General features: G+C 38.3%; 1 protein-coding gene across 1 annotated transcript in view; it reads right to left on the bottom strand.

Moving 5' to 3' along the window:
- Positions 1 to 11223: 11223 nt before the first annotated feature.
- Positions 11224 to 26030, bottom strand: part of LOC131044601 (uncharacterized) — an 85864-nt gene continuing 71057 nt past the window's right edge. The window contains exon 2 of the mRNA XM_057977958.2: positions 11224 to 11792. Within this exon, the coding sequence (XP_057833941.1) occupies positions 11433 to 11792 (360 nt within the window). The 3' untranslated portion in view covers positions 11224 to 11432. The remainder of the gene's footprint in view (positions 11793 to 26030) is intronic.

Below are 26030 nucleotides of genomic sequence, written 5' to 3'. Positions count from 1 at the left end.
CATCCATTGGATTCATTTGCACTCAGATTTCGATGTGTCATGATAGTCTCTCACCGTCATTGCAACCACCATAATCCCAAGAAACAGAGAAATCCATCAACCTGAGATCGAATATACACCTGCCCTGTCCTCCAACATCGAAGCTGATAAGAGAGCTCTTCTCTTATCCCAATGGTATCTTTCTTTGGTTGGGATTACCCAATCCCCTTCCTTGGGATTTCATCTTTGTCCATTTCCAGCAAAACACTCAGGTCCTTGAACATTGAATCTACCACCGAAACGACCTTTGTCTGAGATTCGATTACACCCTGATTTGCAAGTAAGTCTGCCACACAATTTCCTTCATGGTATATGTGTTTTACCTGATAGTCTTCCAACTTTTTAATAAGCTGGTCTATTCTTGGGATCCATTCGTTAAGCCTCCAATTGGTAAAACTTTTTTTGGTTACACCATTTAGTATAATTTGAGAATCCCCTTCGATAACTACTTTCAGATGATTATTTGCAATGACCCAATTAAACCCCTCCTCTAATGCAGTGATTTCCGCCACGTTGTTGGAAACAATTCTTGATGGCCCACATATAGCCCCAGCAAAACTACCGTCCTCATCTTTGACCACAACCCCAAAGCTCGACAAACCCGGATTGCCACGACTAGCACCATCAAAGTTTAGCTTTTTCCAACCTAGAAGCGGCGAGCACCATTTGACATTCTTCCTCCCAATCGATTTATCCTTCAACCTATGGAGACTTGACTATTTCAAATTCCATACCTGTTCCATTTCCATATCCCACTTGGAATATAATCTGTAGCTCTGACCATAAATCTTGGCATTTACATTTTCTTCTATTGCTGCCTGGATTCTGTTAATGAGTATTGAAACCTCCAATTTTTCCTCCTTGAAAACTCTCCTATTTCGTTCTTTCCAGACCAGCCAAGCGACCAATGATGGTCCTGTTATCCACAAGCTGCCCCACTTTGAGTTTTTATCCGCTGTAGGCCAAGCAAATATGAATTCTTTGAAAGTACCACTAGGGACCATGTGATTCTGCAACTTACTTAAAAACCAATCCCAACATTGAGTTGAATATTTGCATCCATATAATAAGTGATCAACTGTTTCTTCCTCTTCCTTGCATAGATAACATCTGCTAGGTCCCGATATACCAATTGTTTTTAATCTGTCACTTGTCAGTATCCTTCCATGAAGCGCAATCCATAAGAAGGCACCCACTTTTGGGAGTACCCTTTTATCCCAACATAGGATCGCTAGCCAATTACTATCTTTTTGTCTCCTTTGTATTTCATAGCCCAAATTTACCTTGTAGTTACCCGAATTCCATATACGTGTGTCCGCCTCATTCGAGATATGAACCTTCCTACCTTTAAGAATCTCTGCCAGTTTTAAGTTGTTATCCTTGTTCTCTACGCCAACTATTTTCCAAATGATCGGTTTCTTCTGGGGATCAAATTGCCCAATATTATCCGCCATGAATAAGCCAACCTCTGCCTCCACCTGATTGACCCAATCTTGATCTTCCATCAAGTCTGCCAATGTTTCCTCCCCACACCAAGAATCTCTCCAGAACTTGGCCTTTTTCCCATCGCCAATCTTCCATGTAAGATGATCTGTGATTAATTTCCTACTCTCCCAAATGAATCTCCAAATTGGAGAACCTCCTGTAGTGTTTGCCATAGTGAATATTCTTTCGGGCTCATTTGCATCCAGATACTTGTTTGCCATCAGTTTGCACCATCCCTTGTGGGGATATTTATACATTTTCCAAGCTAATTTAGCACCTAGTGCCAAATTCTGAAGGCTCATTTTTCTCAAACCTGCCCCCCCATCTTCCTTTAATAAACATGTCGTGTCCCAATTGATTAATGGAATTTTTTTCTCCTCTTTATGCCCTTCCCAAATGAATTTTTTTAGCATCCCATCTAGAGCAGAAGCCGCCCTGCTGGACAATCCGTAACAAGACATAAAATAAGTAGGGATAGTCGAGAGTACCGACCTAATCATTTGTATTCTCCCGACTTGAGACAACCATTTATTTTTTCAAGAGGTAGTTTTTGTTTGGCACTTGTTTATCACCTCTTCCCAAATTTTAGTGTCCACTCGCCCATCAAATAATGGTACTCCTAAATATTTTATAGGGAAACAACCTTGACCATAATCCAATATGCTCTTGATCTTCAATTATGTCCTTTTGTTTGTATTTAAAAAATATATCATCGATTTTTGTTTATTCATACTCTGACTAGAGTATTTCTCATATTCGTCTAGCATCTTTTTTATTATCAGAGCTTCTCTTTATGAGGCTTCTCCAAATAATATTGTGTCATCCGCAAATTGCGAATGTGACACAGGTTCCATGAACCCCTTGATAGAAATATCTTTCCATACCCCCTAACCAACACTATTTTTGATATTCCTACCAAGAACTTCTGCCATCAATACAAATAGGAATGGTGATAGGGGATCTCCTTGTCTTAACCCATTAGTAGCCTGGAAAAAACCACTCACAGTCTCGTTGACAATCACAGAGTAGTTCACAAAGGATACACAATGTTTTATACAATCCAACCATTTTTTATTGAAACCAAATTTTTTAAGAACCTCAAAAAGAAAATTCCAAGAACCGCGATCATATGCTTTGCTCACATCTAGCTTAATAATCATACCTTTAGCTTTGGAACTATACATTGAGTGGATAGTCTCTGCTGCCATGATAATACTATCCGTAATCTCTCACCCTGGGGTGAAGTCATGCTGCTCTGGTGATATGATCTTCATTAGAATTGGTTTGAGTATATTAACCATCATCTTGGAAATGATTTTATATATAGAATTGCATAAGGATATAGGTCTGTAATCTGACATTGAAGTGCAATCATGTTTCTTTGGAATAAGGGCAATGTTTGTATGACAGATTTCTTTTACAAATCTTCCTTGTTTTCTAAAATCCTCCACCACTTTGAAGATATCGTCGCCCATAAAAGCCCAACATTTCTAGTAACATTCCATTGTAATTCCATCCGGTCCAGGGGCTTTGTTTGGATGCATATCAAACACTGCTTTTCTCACATCCTCTTTAGTAAAGGGACTCGTTAGATATTTATTGTCCTCATCGGAAATCTTTTGTTGAATAACATCCACCATCTTAGTCGAATGTGTATTTATCGCACCAATGTCATTGCCCAGTAATATTTTGAAGTTATTAACTGCTATCTCTTCTATAGCCTCAAAGGAGGAGATAAGATTTCCATTATGGTCTATGACATAATCTATTCTATTTCTATCACGTTTTGTCTTGACTGACGCATGAAAGAATTTTGTATTAGCATCTCCTTCTTTGATCCAGAGCTCTCTGGATTTGTCTTTCCAAAATATTTCTTCTCTTAGTAAAACCTCTGCCAACTACTCCTTTAACAATTTTTCTCTCATAAAAGTGTCATTGGTCATTCCCCTCAAAATTGTATCCGAATTTATTTGCAATAGTGCTTCTTCAATTCGACTTTTCTCTTCGAAAATGTTTTTGAAGCAATCTCTATTCCACCTTTTGATTTTTTCCTTCATAAACTTCATTCATTTTGCAAAACAAAAGCTAGGGGTACCCCTGAAAATATTACTTTCTTTCCACCACCGTTCAAGATTGGTCAGTAATTCCCCATCTCTCCACCACATACTTAGGAATTTGAAGCTGCACTTCCCCTTAGGTAGGCCTTCACTCAACTTTAGTTCCACAGGGAAATGATCGGATAGAGAGACAGGGAGAATGCATGCTTCCGCTTGGAATGAAGACCCCATCCAGTATTCACCTATAAAGTGCCTATCCAATCTTTCAGAAATATGAGCAAAACTTATTCTTCCATTGGTCCATATGAATCGACCATTTTTGGGCTTGACATCCACTAACTGATTTCGGTCTACAAAATCTTTGAAATTGTCCATTACCTTCTTTGTCATTCGCAGACCCCCCTTTTTCTCATCCAAGTCCAATAAGGCATTAAAATCCCCAGCCACAACCACCTTGTCACTGAATAAATCCTTAATCTTGAGAGTCAGAGTATTCCATACCTTTGTCTTATCTGCGATTTTGGATGGCCCATATACATTGATTAATGGAAACTCTAAATTCTCCCTAATGTTGTAAACTTTACAAATCATCCAATTCTCTTCTTTCTCAGAGAGATTAACTTTTACACTATCTGGTTTCCATAAAATACCAAGCCCACCTGCAGAGCCATTGGCCTCTTGAAAGACACCCTCCCAATCTCTACAATATTTCAAAAAGCCTTCAACGTTGTCTATGCTAAGTTTTGTTTCCTGCATCGCTATGATTTCGCTTGTGCTCCTACTCAACGCTGGTTTGACCAAGAGTCATTTGTCAGGGGCCGAAAGGCCCCTGACATTCCAAGTAGTAATTTTCATGTCTCACCAAGGGAGACAGATCCTCCCTTGGCATTTTTCATAAATTCGATGACACTCACTATCCCTTTCTCATTGGCTCCGGCCTCTCTTACTTGCCTATTGGACCTTCTTCCATGCATTCCTTTGGCTTTCCCTAGCAGAGTGTTTGCAGATTGGCTGATACATCTTTGATCCACATTGTCTAATTCATCTACAGACTTGAAATCTTCTTTCGAACCCAGGTCATACTCAATCTCGGTATCCGACGAACCTTTAAAGAAAGGCTTATGTATGAGAGAATTCTCTACTCCAGTAGAAATGGCACACCCATTAGAGTCATGCCCTGCCTCCAAACGACCTTCTTTTGACAAATTATCATCCTCCATTACTTGGTTCTTCAGAGAGAGTTCCAATGGAAAAGTTATGATTGCTTCATTAATCAATGGCTCACCAGCTTCCTTGTTCGGGGTTTCTTTGTGTATAACCGCTTGTGACGGTTGGGTTACCATCTTTTTCCAAACTTTCTTCTCCTTTCTAGGTGGGCCGCCTCTTGCTCTTCTGACAAACATTCTGCAATTCACCATCGAATGAAGGCGACTGCCACATCTAGAGCAAGGAGAAATAGCCTTTTCAATCTCTACTTGTTGCCTCCATTCACTCGACGTGGTAGAAAGAGTAATATGTGATGGTATTCTTTGGACCGTAGCAATTCGCAATCTGACGAATTTGTAGAGGTTGTTTTCAATAATCTGCTCGTCTACTTCCAAAAGAGTGCCTAAAGATCTATCAATTTTCTCCAACACCACATCATCCCAATATTCAATCGGAAGGTTATACAACCGAATCCATACCGGACTGTCATACACCACTAATGGAGTGGGGTCGAAGTTCGGGGACCATGGTTGTAAATAAATTGGGTTGCCATTAACAAACCAATTCTCTTGATTTAAGATCTGAGATCTTTTTGATTCCTAGGCAAAGACAACCACAAAAAATCCTTTTGGAATATATTTAACCACAATATCCTCCCCCCAATTTTTGGAAACCCAATTATTGATTTCCGCTCGGGACAATTTAGGGCCAATAATCCTTGCAATAACTGCAAAGTCCTCCCACAGAGCTTTCTCTGTCGAGATTTCCATAGACAGATCAATCACAAATTCATCTTTGCCACCTGTACATCCTTTTGGGACCGGACCTTCCTGGTTTCCCTCCCGCAAATCTTCATCTCCATCCTCTGCCTTCCCTAAATTTTGCAGAGCGCATTTTCTAGCCATTTTTTTATATATTTTTTTTACCCTCTTTATGTCCTAAAAGAGGGTTTTTTTTCTTTTTCTTTTAGTCATAACTTGGTCATACAGAGGCATTTTTCAACAAATCTTATATCATTGGAAAGCTCTTTCTGAGGTCTATCCAGATTTGGAGGTTTGAACTTTTGATTTTGTTTTTTTGATGGCGTTTGTTTTTCTGTCAAAGCTAGAGGTTCCTTTTTGCACTCCAGGAGACATCATTTGAGCATCCGAACTCCGTTTTTCGAAAACTTTATATTGTTGGAAAACTTGTTCTGTGTACTTTCCAGTCATATGAGTTTTCTTTCCAGATTCTTCTCCAGGTATATTTTATTCAGTTTTTTTCTTTTCAGCACTCTAGTGAATATCTTAGATGTTTCAAGTCCCGAGATCTCTTCTTTGAGTAGAATGTCTTGTATTTGGTTGTTCTTTTTGTTTTTAGTCTTTTGTCTCTTATGGTCATTGTAGCATTTTATTTGTGCAAACACACTGAGATAAAGTGCCACCATGCATTGTATACTTGGGATCTTGCACATCTTGTGCCTTATTGTACATGCATTACTTATAAAGTGTCATGGGGGGGTTGATGTTTGCCTTTGTTTGCCATATACCTTTGTCACATGAGTGTTCCTTCCATGACATTAGCCTCATGATGTGTGTCAAGTGAGTGTTCCTTCTACGACACTATGTATTTTCTCTGCACTTTCGATGTTCTTGGTTCTTCGTCATGCACTTCTTGTTGGTCGTTCTTTTTAGTGTACCTATCCCTCTCCCTTTTCAGCATTATGGGGAGGTTTGTCATGTTGTTCTAATGCTTCCTTGGTTCAATTGATCAACTCTTCAGGCTTTGGTGTTTCATGCCATCTGTATCTTCGAGTTCAGTTGTTTGCCTTTGTTTGCCATCTGATTCGAGTAGTGTCATTTGAGGGCACTCGTGCAGATTACAGTCTTCTCTACCTGGTCATGTTCTTTTTCAATGGAGGTTCTTCAGATCAGCAGTTACTCTTCAACAATGTTTGCAGCCATTTCTTGCTTCAGTGGTGTTCTTCATTCTCTTCTTTTTGTTCCTATCTTTTGGAACACTCTTGTTTGGAGGCTTCTTAGTCCTTCGCTTGAGCTTTCATCTCTTCTTGGAGAGTAGTTTGTTCCCACAGGGTTTTCTTTTTTTTCTCCACTTTACAGAGATTTTATTGTACTTGGGTACCTCATCTGGCCTAGTTGTCGGGACCCATTGTTGCTTTCATGCATTTTTTACATGTTTTTTTAGTCCTTAGTTGTTTTTTAGCTACTCCCTAAGTTCATCTTAAAGGGGAGTGTTGGAGTCATCTTAAAGGCGGGTGTTGGAGTTATCTTTTATTAGCTAATAATTATTTATTTAATTATTAGTCTATTAGACTCCATGCTTAAGCTAAACTTAGGAATCTTATAATTCTTTAGGGTTTTTACCTTTAGGGTTTCGAGTATCCTCTTATAAGGATTCTCTCTTTGTATTTTCATAACTATAATTATTGAATTGCATTCTTGTTGCACAATCAATATGATTCCCTTTTTCTAGATCTCTGAATTTTGGCCTCCATAGCTATTTAGCTTCTCTCTTTCTGTGACAGGTTTGCATGCAGGTGATCTTTGGGAGTTGTAGAGTTGATTTTTTCTCAACTCCAATAAATAGTATTTTCAATGTTATATTAGTAAATATTTATATCTAAACATATTTATAAATATATATTCACTGTTATTTATTTCTCAATGAAGCCGAGTTAAGGATTCATAATAGAACATACATACTAATATTGTAAAAGAGATCATTTTTTTATTGAATTGCTCACTTTTTCTAGATCCATAATCAAACTACTAAAATAACACTCCCCAAAAATAATAGCTTATCTTTCACTCATTTTAGGTTTGGTAAACAACCTTTTTGTTTTGAGTAGGTCAATTACCACTCTCAAATATTCTATATGCTCCTCCATAGTTCTACCAAACATTAAGATACCATCAAAATAGACTATAATAAATTTTCCAAATATGTAATCTAAATGCTTGGTTCATTCTTTGCATGAAAGTAGCTAGCGCATTGGTCAATCTAAATGGCATCAACATCTACCACGCATCACCTTCTTGAATCTAAATTGATGGTATCCACTTCTAAGGTTGATCTCGGAGAAGACTTTAGCACCTGACAAGGAATCTAATAAGTCATCCATTCTAGATAACATATATTTTGTATTTCACAATGATTTTGTTAATGGCTCTAGAATACATACATAATCTCCTTTTTTCTCCTTTCTCAGGGAAGAGTAGAGCAAGTGTGACCCACATGGACTCGCGCTTTTTTTTACAAACCCCTTTTCCAATTATTTAGTAATTTGTCTCCTCATTTCCTCATTTTCTAGAGGAGTCAACCTATAAGAATCCTAACTTGGAAGTTTGGCAACCAGAATTAGATCAATTTGATGAGTAAATCTCTGGAGGGTGGCAAACCAATTGGTAGATAAGTTGGTGTCAAATAAGAATATTGTTGCAGAACATTTTGCACCTCTAATGGATTTGTTTGATAATTTGGTATCTCTTTTTCTCGAGGCTACAATAGATAACAAATCTCTCCCTTAGATTATTAAAAAAAATCTTTGTAGCCCATTATAAGTAAAGACAAAGTTGTTATTTAAGTTGTTCACTTTTTCTTAAAAGCTTTCAAGATATGGAATATACAACTCATGTATCTCACATGTGCTTTCTCTACCATGGCGAATTACATTTTTGTCATATAGTTGAGGTCTACCTAATACCATTGGCATGTCACACAACACCTTGCCTTCATAAGGATCAATTTTGAAGTCAACAAGCAAGATCAATTCACAAGAACATTGTGATATGTTTTCAACCAAATAATTTTATAAGGATTCATTTTCAAAATGTGAACAAGCTGTACTTTTTCCACTATTTTTGTACTTGCAAGTTATTAGTCGACCCTCCATCTACAATCACCTTGCACACTTTTATCTTTACACTTGTGTTTGAAACACACTATTTCTTTTCAAATTAGTTATAGGGACTTCATTATCCCCAATTATCAAGTTTCTATTTAACATCAAGTTCTCACTCATCATTGCTTCAACATCTTCTATCAAGGGTTATTCTTCTTCTTAGGTCACCATTTCTCTCTTAGGGTTTTGATGGAAGTCTATAGCCCTATGGATCCCACTACAAAGAAAGGACCTTAATGGTTTCCAACTTCCAAAAAATTGTTGTCCTCAACCTCTACCTCTAAAGCCACCCTCCCTTGGAAGTTCTTCTTCACATTACCCTTTGGTTCCTCTTTGTTGGTTTATTTGGAGAAACTTCCACTACCTCTACTCAAATTGCCTCGCTTGTTCAACTTTTATTCTACTTTTAAGGCTATTTGATATGCCTCATAGTGTTCACATTGAACATGGCTAACGCATTTTGGAGTGGAAATCTAACTCCATTAATATATTTAGTTGTTGCATGCTTGTCATCTTAATGCAAATTAGTTCTAATTTGTAACCTCAAAAATTATTTAGTATATGCTAATATGGATAACTTCTTTTGCTTAAGATTTTAAATCTCTAAAAAGCTTTTGCTAATAATTTTATTGCATGAACTTAACTTTCAAATGTTTAAACATCTTTGGCCACTATTTGATTTTCTTTGTCCCTTGTATTCTTCTAAAATTTTGGAGATTCTCCCACCATAAAGCAGCATGAGACTTCATTTTAGAGTCCACAACTTTGACCCTTCTTGGATTAATTTCCTCAATTCCTTCCATGCCATAGTATTTTTCTACCCTTAAATCCAATCCAAGATACCTCTAGATTTAATTCACCTTTAAAATTAGGGACTTTAACATTAACTCTAGTTCCCTATTTGGTTATAGCCTCAATAAGTCCTTCCATGGGATCTATGGCTCCACCTTAACCCCTCTAAACTTTTGGTTCTTCCTTAGAATTTTCACGAGGCAGCCTATCCTCAAGAGTCTACAGCCTTTTGAGCACTTCATCATCTACACTACCTCTCCATCTTGTATTCATCTGACCTCTTCTTTGTTGATCACATTTTTGAGCTCCCCTCTAGGCCATTTAAGTCTTACTTTGTTATGCCTTACCCTTAAGAGAATAAGAAATTTCAATAGCAAAAAAACATCCATTCTATAATCAAAAGAAATACACAACCACTTATTCTTATATTTTATAGTAACCAAAAAATACTAGAATAGTCACAGCAATGGGAAGATTAAAAATATTGGCCATATAACATTCAGCCTCTATCCCCAAACGATTTTGTTGCTATGGTATTGAGCAAGGTTGAATAAAAGAATCTTCCTGATTTTTATTTTCATTCAGGAAGATTCTCTTATTCTTGTTTGGTGCACCTACTCATAGGAGAAAATGTCATTGAAGTCATCTCAAAGGTGAAAAGCCCAAAACAGCAATACCTAAAAATATGCTTGTGCCTATGCAGGCTACCTTGCAGCAACATGGATCAAATCTGTTTTAAAAAATAAAAGTCAAATAAAAATAGATCCTCAAAGCCTTTACCTGAAAATAAAACTGTTATTAGTACACATGGAGTTTAGATTGTAAATTTTATTTATTATATGAACAACTTTTATTAACCGAGTTAATGATAATATAAGAAAATATAGTATTACTATGTTTGAATTAGAGTGATTAAAATTTGATCAGGGAAAAAATCTGTTTAAGTTGAATAATAATAAAGTCAAAAAACTTAAACACTGTAGTATCAACAAGACTAAGCAGACCAACTTAGGTTATAGTAGGTACGCCATTTCCCAAAATTTCTAAATTCCACTCTTCTTCTCAATAATTTCCAAGTTGTTATTCAAGGCATTTTTTCCAAAATCAGATTCATTTACCTCTCTTCACAAGCTGTCTGAACCATCTATATTAAGATAACATTATGATTATAATAACAAGGATGATACAGCTTCCCTGAATTTTTGAAGACGATTGTATTCAAAAGCAACAAGATGATATGATTGTCCCCGTGGTGTTGAAACCAACTTTCAGTAACACTGAGGTAGTGAAGACCGTATGGCCTGTTCATTTCTGTTGTAATTGCATTTATTTCTGAATCCATTCAAAACTTGTACAGTTTTCACAAAAGGCTTTTAGATTATGAACTGTGGAAGTCTAAGATGTTTAATTCTCTAAATTGTCAGATAAAAAAAGAAAAGCTTGTCCATCTTCCCAATTAAAAAAATAAATTTTTCCATCTATATTGAGCAAGAAAGTTCCAACTTCCAAAAGAACAATGCTATTGGCAACCTAAAGAACAAACATAGTAGAATTAAGAATGCTTTTGTAAGAGTAGGACAATTCAATCAGACAACATTTGGCAATTAGGATGCTTGTCTAGCTTTTAAATTTTATCTTTTCTCGATAGAAGAGCTTCAGCTGCAGCCTGCTGTGCATTGTAGCAATGCTGTAGTTTTATTGTTTCATATGAATATAAAGAACATGACATTTAGTAGACAAATATGAAAAACCAACATATGATTTCTGAAAACTATATTTACGAAGATATTGATTGTGGATGCTACATATGTATTTTGATTTATGAATTCCTTGATGAGTATTCCAGCATGTGATAGAACTAAGAACAGAGATTTATTTTCTTCACCCTGTCCAGATGTGCATTAGATCCAGAGAATTGTCTGCTATTAAAATGTTGTTCACTGATGGCATCTCTATTCAGGGGAGTGACGGAGTCTCCATGCAAACAAACGAGAACCCCTGCCACTGATTATATCACCTATTGTTTTTAAAGGATGATTGATTTTGTTCCTTATCCTTAAAGCTACGAAAAGTTGTGATGAACGCCACATTGTACTTGACATAAGCATAATGCCAAGGGCCGCATGTGTGACCATATTTTGTTTTTTCACAAATCTTATTTCTCTTATAAGATCTTTCTCAGTAACTATAACTCCAATGTGCTCTTCCATTTTCTTGATCTTCTCATTTGAGCCTACTGAATCAGAATTCCTTGAGCACTCCATTATGGGAAGTAAGGCCTTTTGCTCTCGCTCTGTCCTTAATGAATTCAACTGCAGGATGGGGATTTAAAGAAAAATAATTATACAGATAACTCAATTCTAATAACTCTGGAAGAAACGTGAGCCTATGTATTACAAGAAAACTGTATAACCTCCATGCAAGTGATGAAAACTACAAATACAAATACAATGCCCGTAGAAATTACATCATCAGCCATAACTACAAAACTTCAAGAAAACACAGCTGAGATTAATGGGTATCATTCAGTACAAGCCTAGAAAATTCATGATATAAATGTGATACTTCAAGCATTCTCTTCAACTCCTGGGCACAAAGATACAGAATCTGTTCCAGGAGGGTTAGACTTTATTTCTAGTACCACAAAATCCATCACAGAAATTGATAGCATCTTTTCAGATCCATAAAACTCTTGAAGAGAACTTTCTATCTAAGCAAGTTCAACACCCTAAAACGGCATAAACTTTAATTTTACACTGAAAAAAAAATGTAAAAGTGGATACAGAATACTTTCTTCTTGGAATAATAAATCTGCAAAGAAAGATCACATAATTCATATCAACAAACATTAAAACACAGAGATGAAAATAACACAAAAGTGGATTATTCTGTAATATGCCACCCAATCAGCACCCTTATTCTAGCACATCTAGATCCTTCATGGGCAATGTCCAAGTCTTGTTTAAACAAAACCTGTGAATTGATTAGTATGCTTAAGCTTTGTGAGCTTGATATTACAAAGCTTAACCAAATTAATAGTCTGTGAATTATGAGAAACTGGTTACTGATATCTTAAAGGCTAAGTTGTTGGTTCAGGTATGGGTACTGGACCCATGGTATGGCAATGTTTTTTCCTTGGATACAGGTATATATATGAACAGTGAGTCTCATGATGGCCAATAAATTATGAAGTAGCAATGTCAAAAGTTGCCAAAATTGGTAAATATTGTCAAAAGTGCTAAATGTTGTAAAAGGTCAAGGTCATCAAAAATCGCACTAGTGTTGTGTAGTTGTTGTTATCACGATGAAGCAAAGCTTGATTTGAAGAAGTTTGTCTATCAAAGCTCATCTATTATTATCATTGTCCTTGGTCTAGATTAGATTTCTTTAACCTTTTCCTTTTGTCTTTTATTTACCAAAGTCAGTTTAGATTCCATGTTCCAGCTGTTTTGTAAAATGTAAGTCCCTTTATGATTACCAGCAATATCACATCATATACACTAAGTCTATCCAGAATATAAAGTCAATTGTTCCCATTGTAAATCTTGGAGTTGCCTTATTTGATCACATCGTTTAGCATATGAGGTTTTCTTGTTCTAGAGAGGATAGAAAACTTATTTTATTTTGTGTTCGAAGTGTCCTAAAAACCACATCAACACTGTCTAGATATTGGATCCATTTTACTCTTAACAAAATTTCATATCTATACATGTTCTACTACCATTTTCATTATCCATATGGATCATTTTTTTCCTAAGCATATTAGGGTGGTTGTTTACAGTGCCGTCATTATTTTTCAACTCATGAAGTATTCCCAAATCACATCTTGCTATCTTATCTGCAATGCCTCATGGGCATTTCAATTCCTTGTAGAATCTCTTGAACTTCTGTCACTACAAATTGACAATGTTAGTAGTGAAGAAAGCACATGCTTGATAGAATAGGGTAACTTTTCAAAATTTCTAGAGTTAGGAAGCACATGGTTGTAAACGAGCAGCAAGAATTTTAGTAAGTGAAAAGCTTTAGAGAGGTTAAATGGCAATCAATGCAATGCTCGATCACAATGTCTGGCTTCGCATACTTTGGCTAAGCCAACGGTGCCCACTAACATAGATTAAAGGTTATGCTAAGGATATCATATTTATGTTGATCATGCCCTTTAATTATTTGACAATTATTCTTGAGTTGATATTTTGTCTATATGAATTACAACCATAAAAGGTGACATGATCTCATTAGTGCATGTGTGGAGATCACACATACTAAAGGATTGCCAAAAACGAATTAAAGTAGAAGGAAGTGTTTGGTTTCATGAATCTATAACAAGGTTGATCCAATATATGTGCTTCAAGTGTCAACAAAGGTGCCATCCAGAAATCAAAGAGAGTCCAGATCAGTGTTGAATCAAAGTGGTGCAATTGAAGCAGAATTTATTCAATGAAGTGTAAATCTTCTAACAAATCAGTTTCTGATAATTAAAGACCCAAACTAGAAAATTTCCTCTTCAATTGCATGGGAGTGTGGGAAACATCAAATGTAGAATGTACCCTGATGACTGGGAAAGACAAAATGCAACTAAATGAATGTAGGCATCAGCACCAACAGCAAGGAAAGCAGGGATAAACTCAGATTTAGAAGCTAACATAAGAAGGGACGAGGAAGATGTGGGAAAGTTTGATTCCAGAAGCAATGAAGGTATCTTCCTTGGATATTCCACAAAGAGAAAAGCTTACAAGTTCTATAACGAGAGATTCCACAAAGTTGTTGAAATTACAAATTTGAGGGTTGACGAAGAAAGGCATCAAAAGGAGATGGTACAAGAATTTGATTATCAAAAGGAAGAAAGATGCAAAGAATAAGAGACAAAAGATAAAATTGAAACTAGAGAAGTGGAGCAAGAAAATACAATAACTTCATCAAAGGCACCACCTAAGACACCATCCAATTTCGTCCAAAACAATTATTTGAAGATTTGATTATTGGAGAAAAAGGTACGGGAGTACAGACAAGAAGACTTGCCAATACAATAGAGCATGTGAACTTGTGTTTTCTTTCTAAAGTTGAACCAAAGAGCTTTTCACAAGCAAGTGAAGATAAGCATTGGATCAAGGCTATGGAGGAAGAATTGGATCAAACAGAAAAGGATGAGACTTGGGAGCCTGTCCCAAGACCTAAGGACAAGAATGTTATTGGAACCAAGTGGGTATTTCGAAACAAGCTGAATGAAGATGGGGAAGTCACAAGGAATAAAGCAAGGCTTGTGTGCAAAGGGTATGCACAAGTTGAAGGAATATATTTTGAATAAACATTTGCCCCCATTGGAAGATTAGAGGCTATCATAATGTTTTTAGCTCTTGCAAGCTTCAAGAATTTCAAAGTTTACCAAATGGACGTCAAAATAGCCTTTCTAAATGGAAATCTTGAAGAGGAAGTGTATATTGAACATCTTGAAAGATTCCTTTTATCAAAGAATGAAGATTATGTGTATAGACTAAAGAAGTCCCTTTATGGACTTAAGCAAGCCCCAAGGGCTTGTTATTCAAGACTAGACAAGTATCTTTAAGAGCAAGCTTTCAAATGAGGAGTGGCAGATAGAAACCTATATATCAAAGATGAAGGAGAAAGCTGTTGATTATTGTGGTATATGTCGATGACATCATTTTTGGAGGTGACAGTGATAAGATATACCAAGACTTTGCCTCCAACATGTAGAAGGAATTTGAGATGTCTATGCTAGGTGAGTTATCTTTCTTTCTTGGATTGCAAATCTCTTAGGTAAAGGGATATTTACTTCTTAGACCAAATATGTTAAAAAATGTTGAAGAAGTTCAGGATGGAAGATTATAATCCAGGAAGTACATCTATGGTTACTAGTGGCTCTCCTCCAACCAATCAAACTATGTATAGATCTATGATTGGAAGTTTGTTATACCTTACAACTACGAGGCTTGGCGTTATGCAATCAGTTGTTTGGTAGCATGGTTTCAAGAAGCTCCAAAGGAAAGTCGAGTCAATGCAATCAAAAGAATATTGAAATATTTGAAGGGAATTGTGGACTTTGGATTGTGATACCCAAGAGGTGAAGATTTCACTCTTACAACGTACATGGATGCGGACTGGGCTGGTAGTATTGATGATAGAAAAAGCACCAGTGGAGGTGCATTCTGTTGGAATCCAAGAACACTGAGAGGGGGGGCTGAATCAGTGTTCTCCCGGAATGATTAATTTTAACCTTATTAGCACAACAACTTAGTAACCGATATACATAAAAGCAAGTAACAAGTAATAATGCAACCACAAAGATGAACACCATAACAACACAGATTTATACGTGGAAAACCTCAATGAGGGAAAACCACGGTGGGATTGGAGACCCACAATATCTATCCACTGATCAGATGAATAAATATTACATATAAGGCGCCTACATATGCAAGAAGACCAACAGCCTAGAGCGCTCTGCTCATCACAAAAGGAGCCTCACTGACTACAAGAAATCTTCGAACTACAATCCGAAAAGAAGATTGAACTGCAAATATAGCATCTCCTATGCCTGAGTACAGTTCTGGTTAAGCTCAATACCAGAGGTCTTAAACCTCTTACACAAACCCAATTCGATCACCAATGATTGACCAAATCCTCTGCATATGATTACAACTTTATTCGCACAGAGATAATCCCATAACCATCCATCTGTGATCATTCTCTGATCTACAAAGAGATCTTACACCATATTTATACAAACCCGAGACCTAAACAATTAGGTCGGCCACCTAAAAGATAGTACAATAAATCCATTACATAAACCCGCAAACCAATGATAATACAAGTCGGCCTAAGACTGAAATAACATTAACCAAACAATAAATCCAACTGGTAATGCATCGGGAGCATCCACCAACACGTTACATAAACCGGTCCATAACCTAACAGAATAGCACCGGACATAAAATAGGTCGCCATAAGCCAAATGCAACACCATCGATCAATTGGAACACGGACATGATAACCATCAACATCCCGAGAACCTTCTAGAAGCCGCACCAACATCACTTATCGAATCCATCAAAAGATCTTCAACAAAGCTTGCCGGTAAAACCCTTACCGATAACCAAAAGGCTTACTAGAACAAATGATAGCTTCCAGATCACTAAATCCAGAACTAACTGAATGTGACATGCACATGAATGACTGAACCAAACCAATTCCACCAAGCTGAACATACCGGAGAATACCAAAGATGATCTCCAGATCAATATCACAATCCAACCCCTCTACCGGAACCCGGTAGACAACCAAACAAGCTAGTGTTGAAATCAATGCAACACATAATCAATTCCTCCAAATTGCCAACAATCTCCCTCTTTGGCATTGATGGCAACACTAGATGTGAAAAACATCCAAATGCCAAGAAATGCCAAACAAGTCTCCCCCAATGGAAGACATCCAACAATCTCCCATAAATGATATATCAATGAAGTTCTGAACCAATTATCTCTGTACCAATTAACCATCCATAGACCTGAACCAAACTCCCCTAGTGGGATACAACCAATCTGAAATTTTGTTCCTCCCCCTTTGACTGATATCTCTGTTAAGCTCTGTTTTTCACATGTATATCTCTCCCCCTTTGACATCAATGCCATAAATCTGACATAAACATCAAAGAAAAACCATAGATCCTCTGAACCACACAACTGACTACTCCCCCTGAGTAGTAGTACCAACTCATCAATCCAAAATGAATGATAGTTCTGATAATGCATACCAGACTGATGCCAACCAGCATCACTTAAGTTTCAACCGGAGGGGAGAGACCCCCAATCTATCTCTAAAGTACTCAAATGATTCCTTGGGTAAAGGTTTAGTGAAGATATCTGCAATTTTCTCTTTAGTATTCACATAAACCAATCTGACTTCATTTGCTTCCACCTTTTCCTTCAAAAAGTCATACTTGATTGATATATGCTTTGTCTTAGATTGAAATACTGGATTCTTTGATATGTCAATAGCATCAGAGTTATCACAGTGAATAACTACTGGTGCATCACAATTTACCCTTATATCTTTCAACATTTGCTTCATCCATAGAACTTGTGTACAACTAGCAGCAGCAACAACATACTCAGCTTCAACAGTAAATAAAGAAGTACATGACTGTTACTTGCTGATCCATGAAACAAGTTTATTTCCAGTGTTCCACGGGCGTTCGGGACGGGGGGACGGGGGGACGAGGGGGACGCGTCTCGGGGACGGGGGGACCAAGGGCCTAAATTTGGGGACGGCGAGGGGACGGCGGGGGGACGGTGGCGGGGGGGTGGCGGGGTGGTGGTGCTCATATATATACATATAGTACTTGAAAAACTAGTTTTGAAAAGATGTATAACAGTATAACAGTATAAGAATTAGATTTCAAATGAAACTATAGGAAATACCAAGATTACTTAGATTAGTGATACGTAACTAATTGCTAATTGCTAAAACTAAAAGTAAATAAAATTTGACAAATGAAATTGTCAAATTGGAGATTTCTCATTTCTATCATATGAATATCGAAAAAGGAAAACGAAAAATATGAATATCTGATGCCATTGCAAAGTCTATAATAATAAAGATGATTACATGATTCATCATTACAATGAGTAGCCAAATACAAATACGTGTAGCAATAGCATTACAAAAGAGACGAGTCAAATACAAAATGACAAAACTGAAAAGTGAAAACTCAAACTGTAGCTAATGGAGGCCTCTAATCATCTGCAAACTCCTCCTCACTAGAACTGCTGGACTCCTGAGGATCAAGGTCCCTCAAGCTCACACCAACTAGCCCTGCATCTGAAGTGGTAGGATCATCCTCATCAATCTGTGAAGGCTCCTCTGGCTCTACATCCCATCGTGCCGCTGGACTCTCCTTGTACATAAGTGTCTTGCGGTCAATGAGACGCAAAGCACTGTGTACAGCCACAAGCTTCTCTGCTCTCTTAGAGGTAAGTCTGTTCCTCTTAAGAGAGTGGATGAAGCTATATGTAGACCAGTTCCTCTCAGCAGCTGAAGAACTGGAAACCTGGGATAGCAGACGGATGGCTAGAGTGGTGGTCAAAGATTTTGGGCCATGACATTTCCACCACAAAAGTGGGCCCTCCTGTGCCATAATGTCTATATCCATCTTTGCTGCATCTGAATAACCTCTAAGAGTGGCAAATCTTCCCCACTCAGTGCGCATTGTGCCGGCATCTCTGGAATCAAACATCTTCTCTATGCACCTGAAGAAACCTGCCTTCACCTCATCATCCTCAATCGGTGTCGTTCTACCCGGTCTAGCCTTGTACCACTTAGGATTCAAGGCAAAGGCAGCCATATGCAAAGGAGTGTTCAACTTGTCCCATCTACTCTGAATGATAGGCCGGATTTGCTCATTGTAGAATGCTAGAGAGGGGTCCTTCACTCGCACAGCAGCCCTCATCTGGCCAAGCATAGAGTCAATGCACTCATACACCTCTCCAAGGTTAGGTGCATCCCCATCCCCATATCTGATCACTTGGAATACTGGAGAAATGATGGAGACAATGTATTTCGCATCAGTCCAAAACACATCACTCTTCACTATCTCCTTCACCCTTCTCCCCTACTCTGTCTTGGCCTCAGCCCACCTATTCCACTCATTAGTCATAACCATGAGTTGCAATGCCTCTTGCAACTCAATCATTCTCTCTAAGAGAATGAAATAGGATGCATATCTAGTCTCAACTGGTTTCAAGAACTCCTTCTTCGCGAAGGTCCTGAAGAGTGCATGTGAAATGTGGTGGTTGCAGATAAACATCTGCACATCTCTCGCATCGGTGACCACTCCTCTAATCCAGTCAATCTTCCCCATGTCCTTGAGTGCATTGTTCATGGCATGCACACAACATGGGGTCCACCAAATGTGTCTATAGGCTGCCTCAACGAGTCTCCCTGCTGCTCTACACACATAGGCTGCATCTGTCACTACTTGGACCACATTTTGTGGCCCAACCTCCTCAATAGCCTCCCTGAGGACCTGAAACTGGAAATCAGCATCTTTACGATGCCCTGTACAATCAACTGCTCTAAGGAAGTATGGGCCCTCTGCACATGTGACCATGACGTTGATGAGTGGACGATGGCTAATGTTCGTCCACCCATCCATAACTATGCTGCACCCCGATGCCACCCAACATGCCTTCATCTTCTCCATCAAAATATTGATCTTGGAATAGCTTTTATCCAAGATCGAGGTCCTCATTTTCGTCTCCCCTGGTGGCACATAAGATGGTCCTCCCTTGGCCACCATATCTATCATCTTCCTATAATAAGGAGACCGTGAAACATGAAATGGAATGCCATTGGCAAAGAAGAAATTGCCAATGGATTCATCTATCTCATCTCTCAGCTGCACATTAAACATATTAGCAATGGGGTTGCTCTGTGGTGTATGCAACTTACGTTTCCCAGCCCTGGCAGCAGTAGAAGTGGAAGTAGATGGAGATCCAAACATCATTCCTCCCGCCTGCGAAGCATGATAAGTATGTGGCACTGGCACATTCTGGCTGTCGTGAAGTGATGCCCTAGCAGACAAAGTAGTAGGCATTGAAATATTTGTGTCATCTGGAACCCCCCAAAGCCTGTTAAACTCAATTCTGTAATGTATATTTTTGGGTTCCTCCAAAAACTTACAATGTTTCACGCCTTTTCCTCTCCAAAATAGAAAGTGTGCATTCACCCTGCTAATGCTACCGAACCATTCTCTGTCACAAATATTGCACTTCCACTTCCTTGTTCCCCCACTTGAATGTGATGCAGTGCCTTGTACTGATATTTGTGAAGCAAACTGTTTTAGAGGAGACTTAGGATCAAAATGACCCCTAGCATATGGTGCCAACAACTCTGAAGGGCAACCTGTACTAGCTGCTGCACTTGCCATAGAACTAGATTGGGCTTCAGGATTAGCCCCATGGTCACCCCCCTCATTTTCAGGTTCAAATTCTGAATCATTCTCACTATGAGAATGGATTTCCATGTTATCTTCACTCGTGCCTTGGGAGCTCATTGTGAAATTTTCAAATTGACACTGCATTTCACAAAATAAAAATAAAATCAGCCTTGTTTAACAATATATTTTTAAATTTTTTTCCTATTCATCTCAAAATGAGATTTGATGTTGAATCTTGAGGGCAAAATGATGAATCATTTTGCCCTCAAGATTCAACATCAAATCTCATTTTGAGTCTTAAGATGAATAGGGAAAAAAAATTAAAAAAACCAAAAATGACATAGAACAATGAAAATCAGAAAGTAAAACAAAAAAAAAACAAGAAGAAGTTGAAAAACCCTACCTTGTGCTTGAAAAATCTCTCCAAAATGTAGAAGAATCTTCTTCTTCCTCTTCTTCTTGCTTCTTCTAGCTCCTATCACGCTTGTAGTCACTTTTCTCACCCCTTCAATCAATCTTCTTCAAGCTGTTCCTCCTCTTCAAGCTGCTGGAAAAAAAATCAGTTTTGCATAATGAGAGTGAAATCCAAACTAAATATGTTTTTGTGTTGTTTTGGGGGGTAGGGTGGGGCCCACGTCCAATTAGGGTTACCCCTTAACCCCCCCCCAAAAGCACATGTCATAAAAAACTTAAAAATAAAATAAAAAATGCGCTTTATTCGCGTGGGAACGCGGGAGACGCCTGGGCGTCCCCCCGTCCCTCGAGAGACGCCTGGACGTCTCTTGAGGGACAGGGAGATGCCCAGGCGTCTCCCACGGAGACGCCCAGACGTCCCCCAGGAGACGCCCAGACGTCTCCGCGTCGGGGACGTCTCCTCGTCCCGGCGGAGTTTGGGTGGCGGTGGCGGGACGGCGGGGGACGTCGCGTCCCCGAGACGTCTCTGACGGGGGGACGCGCCCAAAAATGGGGGGGACGCGTCCCCGTGGTTCACTGTTTATTTCCAAGAAAGAAAACTTCACCTGATGTGCTTTTCTAGTCATCTATATCTCCAGCCCAATCTGCATCTGTATATGCACATAGTGTAAAGTCATCATCTTTAGGATACCACAAACCATATTCAGTTGTTCCTTGTAAATATCTGAAAATCCTAGCTACCGGAGCAAAATATTCATCATAATCAATTCCTTCCTTCTGAGAATATCCTTTGCAGACCAATCTAGCCTTGTTCCTCACAACTTTTCCATCTTCATTAAATTTATTCCTAAATATCCATTTAGTTCCAATAACATTCTTATTTTTAGGCCGGGGAACTAAAGTTCATGTGTTGTTATTTTCTATCTGATCCAATTCCTCTTCCATAGCTTTCATCCAACATTCATCCTTACATGCTTCAACTACTGATGCCGGTTCAATTTGAGAAATTAAGCATACCTCTTCAGCTGCCAACCTTCTTGTCATCACTCCTTTGCTCTTATCTCCAATGATCTGATCTTCTGAATGATTCAACCTTACATACCTAGGAGTCTTCTGACTTTCTGTTTCTCTACCCTGATCTTCAGTTACTGTTGAATTTTCTGATACTACCGGAGTAACTGGTTCAACATTTTGTTCTGGTACAGGTGTTACCGGTTCAATTATGATCATTTCCACTTCCAGTTCTCTTTCATAAGTTATGATTTGACCTATGTACTGCTCATCCACTTTGACATTAGCGCTCTCCACAATTCACTGCAATATTTTGTTATAACATCTATATGCTTTGCTTTCATTTGAATAACCAAGAAATATCTCTTCATCACATCTAGGATCAAACTTTCCAATTCACTACCAAAGATTCTAAAATACTTAACTGAAGGTGTATGACCAAACCATAACTCATAAAGTGTCTTACCGTTAAACCAAACCAGATCCAAGATCCAACAAATCTTCGCCGGTTAACCTTCAAATTGACTTCTCCAATGTCTGAAACAGGCTTTCAGACCACTACCAGGGGCAATGCAAGACCTATCATCAATTTGCCTCCCCCAAGGCTAATGCCTTAGGTCCCGGATGAGTTTCCTACAGGTGCAGGAACATTTTGTTCTACCGGTTGAGTAACCGGGGTATATGCTTCAGCCGGTTGATCCTCAGACTTTCTAATCCACTTCTTCTCATGCTCCTTCCGGATATCATCAACCTTCTACTTTCCCTTCTCATTGGTTTTGTCATTGCCTGCCGGTAGCTTCTTGCTTTTGCAAAATTTAGCAATGTGTCCTCCTTTGTTGCATGCATAACAAGTGACATGTTCTTTTGAATTGCCTTGTCGTAACCTTGATCATTTCTTGACCTACATTGATTAGCCATATGTCCCAACTTTCCACATGCATGACATTTTACATTCATTCTACAATCTATTGCCCTATGACCATACTTTTTGCATTTGAAACATTGACCGGTAAATGAATTGTTGTTCTAATTGACTCTATTTCTGCATTGACTTTCCATATGACCAAACTTATTGCAAACAAAGCATCTACCATTAAATTTGTGTGCATTGGGTTGTCTTACCAATGACCTCTGATTCCGGTTGTCTGATAGATTCTCCTGATTTGCAGTACCAGAGCTTTCTCCATGCTACAATCCAAGACCTCTAGTATCTCCACTGTCCCTTTGATTCTTCAATAGTTCATCAACCTTTGCAGAACTGGCTTTGAACTTGTCTTTGTACTCATTTGCAGCATCCAGATCACCTCTTAGGACTGTTATCATTCTTTCCAACTCTTGCTCATTGTTCTGAGATTGCACTAATTCAGTTCTCAATGTATCATTCTCATGTGCCAACCTAATGCATTCTTCAGATATATCTTTCAAAGATTTGGCAAGATTTTCTTCATTCTTCTTTCGGTCTTCAATCTCCTTGGGCATCCTCATGGTTAGGGATTGCATTTCATTCTTCATGACACCATTTTCCTGACTCAACTTCTAACATAGATCCTTAAGAGCATTCTTTTCTTCGTCATCTTGATTATGTAATTGATCATAGAGTTCTTTCCCTTTGGCATGTACAGATGACAAACTCTCTTGCAGAGTAAAGATGAATTCCTTCGCAGATCTTAGTTCATCTTGCAACTTCATGTTCTTCAATCTTTCAGCATCATAGTCTTCAAGTGCTACTGGAAGTTCCTTCCTCAAACTCATCTCCATGGATTTTGGATTCAGGATCTTCCTCAAGCTGTTAGACTTGTTTCGAGGCACCAAGCTCTAATACCAATTGTTGGAATCCAAGAACACTAAGAGGGGGGGACTGAATCAGTGTTCTCTCGGAATGATTAATTTTAACCTTATTAGCACAACAACTTAGTAATTGATATACATAAAAGCAAGTAACACCAAGTAATAATGCAACCACAAAGATGAACACCACAACACCACAGATTAATACGTGGAAAACCTCAAGGAGGAAAAACCATGGTGGGATTGGAGACCCACAATATCTATCCACTGATCAGATGAATAAATATTACACATAAGGGGCCTACACATGTAGGAAGGCCAACAACCTAGAGTGCACTACTCATCACAAAAGGAGCCTCACTGACTACAAGAAATCTTCGAACTACAATCCGGAAAGAAGATTGAACTGCAAATATAGCATCTCCTATGCCTGAGTATAGTTCCGGTTAAGTTCAATACCAGACGTCTTAAACCTCTTAAACAAACCCAATTCGATCACCTATGATCAACCAAATCCTCTGCACATGATTACAACTTTATTCGCACACAGATAATCCCATAACCATCCATCCATGACTGTTCTTTGATCTACAAAGAGATCTTACACCATATTTATACAAACCCGGGACCTAAACAATTAGGTCGGCCACCTAAAAGATAGTACAATAAATCCATTACATAAACCTGCAAACCAATGATACTACAAGTCGGCCTAAGACCAAAACAACATTAACCAAACAATAAATCCAACCGGTAACGCATTGGGAGCATCCACCAACACGTTACATAAACTGGTCCATAACCTAACAGAATAGCACCAGACCTAAAATAGGTCGCCATTAGCCAAATGCAACACCATCGATCAATTGGAACACGAACATGATAACCATCAACATCCCGAGAACCTTCTAGAAGCTGCACCAACATCACTTATTGAATCCATCAAAAGATCTTCAACAAAGCTCTGCCAGTAAAACCCTTACCGGTAACCAAAAGGCTTACTAGAACAAATGATAGCTTCCGGATCACCAAATCCCGAACCAACTGAATGTGAAACGCACATGAATGACTGAGCCAAACCAATTCCACCAAGATGAACATACCGGAGAATACCGGAGATGATCTCCAGATCAACATCATAATCCAACCACTCTACCGGAACCCGGTAGACAACCAAACAAGCTAGTGTTGACATCAATGACAAACATCAATGCAACACATAATCAATTCCTCCAAATTGCCAACACATTATTTATTGGCAATTGTCTTGTATTTTGGCGAAGCAAAAACAAGCATTAGTTTCACTATCAACAACTGAGGCAAAATATATATTGCAACAACGTGTTGTACACAATCCTATGGATGAAACATACATTGAAAGATATCAAGGTTGAGTATGAGAATCCCATATCCATACTCTGATAATATGAGTGCCATCAACATATAAAAGAATCCTGTTTTGCACTCAAGGACAAAACATAATTCGATTAAGTACCTATTGTGACATTTTCACACATCGCCCCATAGCAAATGGGGACCCCCACTTTTTGCTTAGGTTGAGGTGTTTAGCTAGGTCGTCTTAGCTTGGTAATTTTAGTGGTTGTCAGCCCTTGCTTATGGGACGTGAATATGTCTTGTCAAGTCAGGATTGAGGTTGTGTTGCCAACCTTGCTAAGGTGGTTAGTGTTGCTGAAAGTCGTCAATTTTCAAGAAAGGACCTTAGGGTTTGAGATTCAATGAATTAGGGATTTGGATAGGCATAGGTCGGAATAAGGGAGTCGGAATAAGGGAGTCATCAAAAATTGCTGTCAGAGATGGATAAATTGTGAAATCTCATGTCCTAGGTTAAGCTCGGGTTTTGATGTGAAAATTGGACAAAGGCACGAGTTTGCTCCAAAAAGGTGACCTTGATGAATGTTCACTTAGCAAGTTCAAGTTTGTTCAAATGAGAGCCTTGAAATGGCAATTTGATTGAGGAATGAACTTGGTACAAATGTTGGTGAAAATTCCACCCTCCAAGTTGGAGAGTTCAAGACTTGGAAGTGGTACGAATCAAATGAGGAATGAATTTAGTACGAATGAGACCTCAAAATCCGATTGGAGAATGAAAGATCTTTGATTCAAAAGAGAGAGTGATTCAAGCTTCTGTCAACAATGTAGTACAAATCAAAACCCTAATGCTGATTTGCCTTAGTACATAAAGAGATCACAAGTTGGTAAATTCAGTCATCTACTAAGAATGAGCACAAAATTGCTGATTCACCTTGAAGAAACTAAACGATCAAAAGATAATTGCTCAAGACAGCTTAGTACAAATGGAGGAGAAAAATCCAACTCAACAAGGAGGGTTTTGATAATGCAAAAGGTGAGGTTTTGAATGATGCAC

Source organism: Cryptomeria japonica, chromosome 9 (genome assembly GCF_030272615.1).
Source record: "Cryptomeria japonica chromosome 9, Sugi_1.0, whole genome shotgun sequence".
In the NCBI taxonomy this organism is placed as follows: Eukaryota; Viridiplantae; Streptophyta; class Pinopsida; order Cupressales; family Cupressaceae; genus Cryptomeria; species Cryptomeria japonica.
This window is presented reverse-complemented; position numbering and strand designations above follow the sequence as displayed.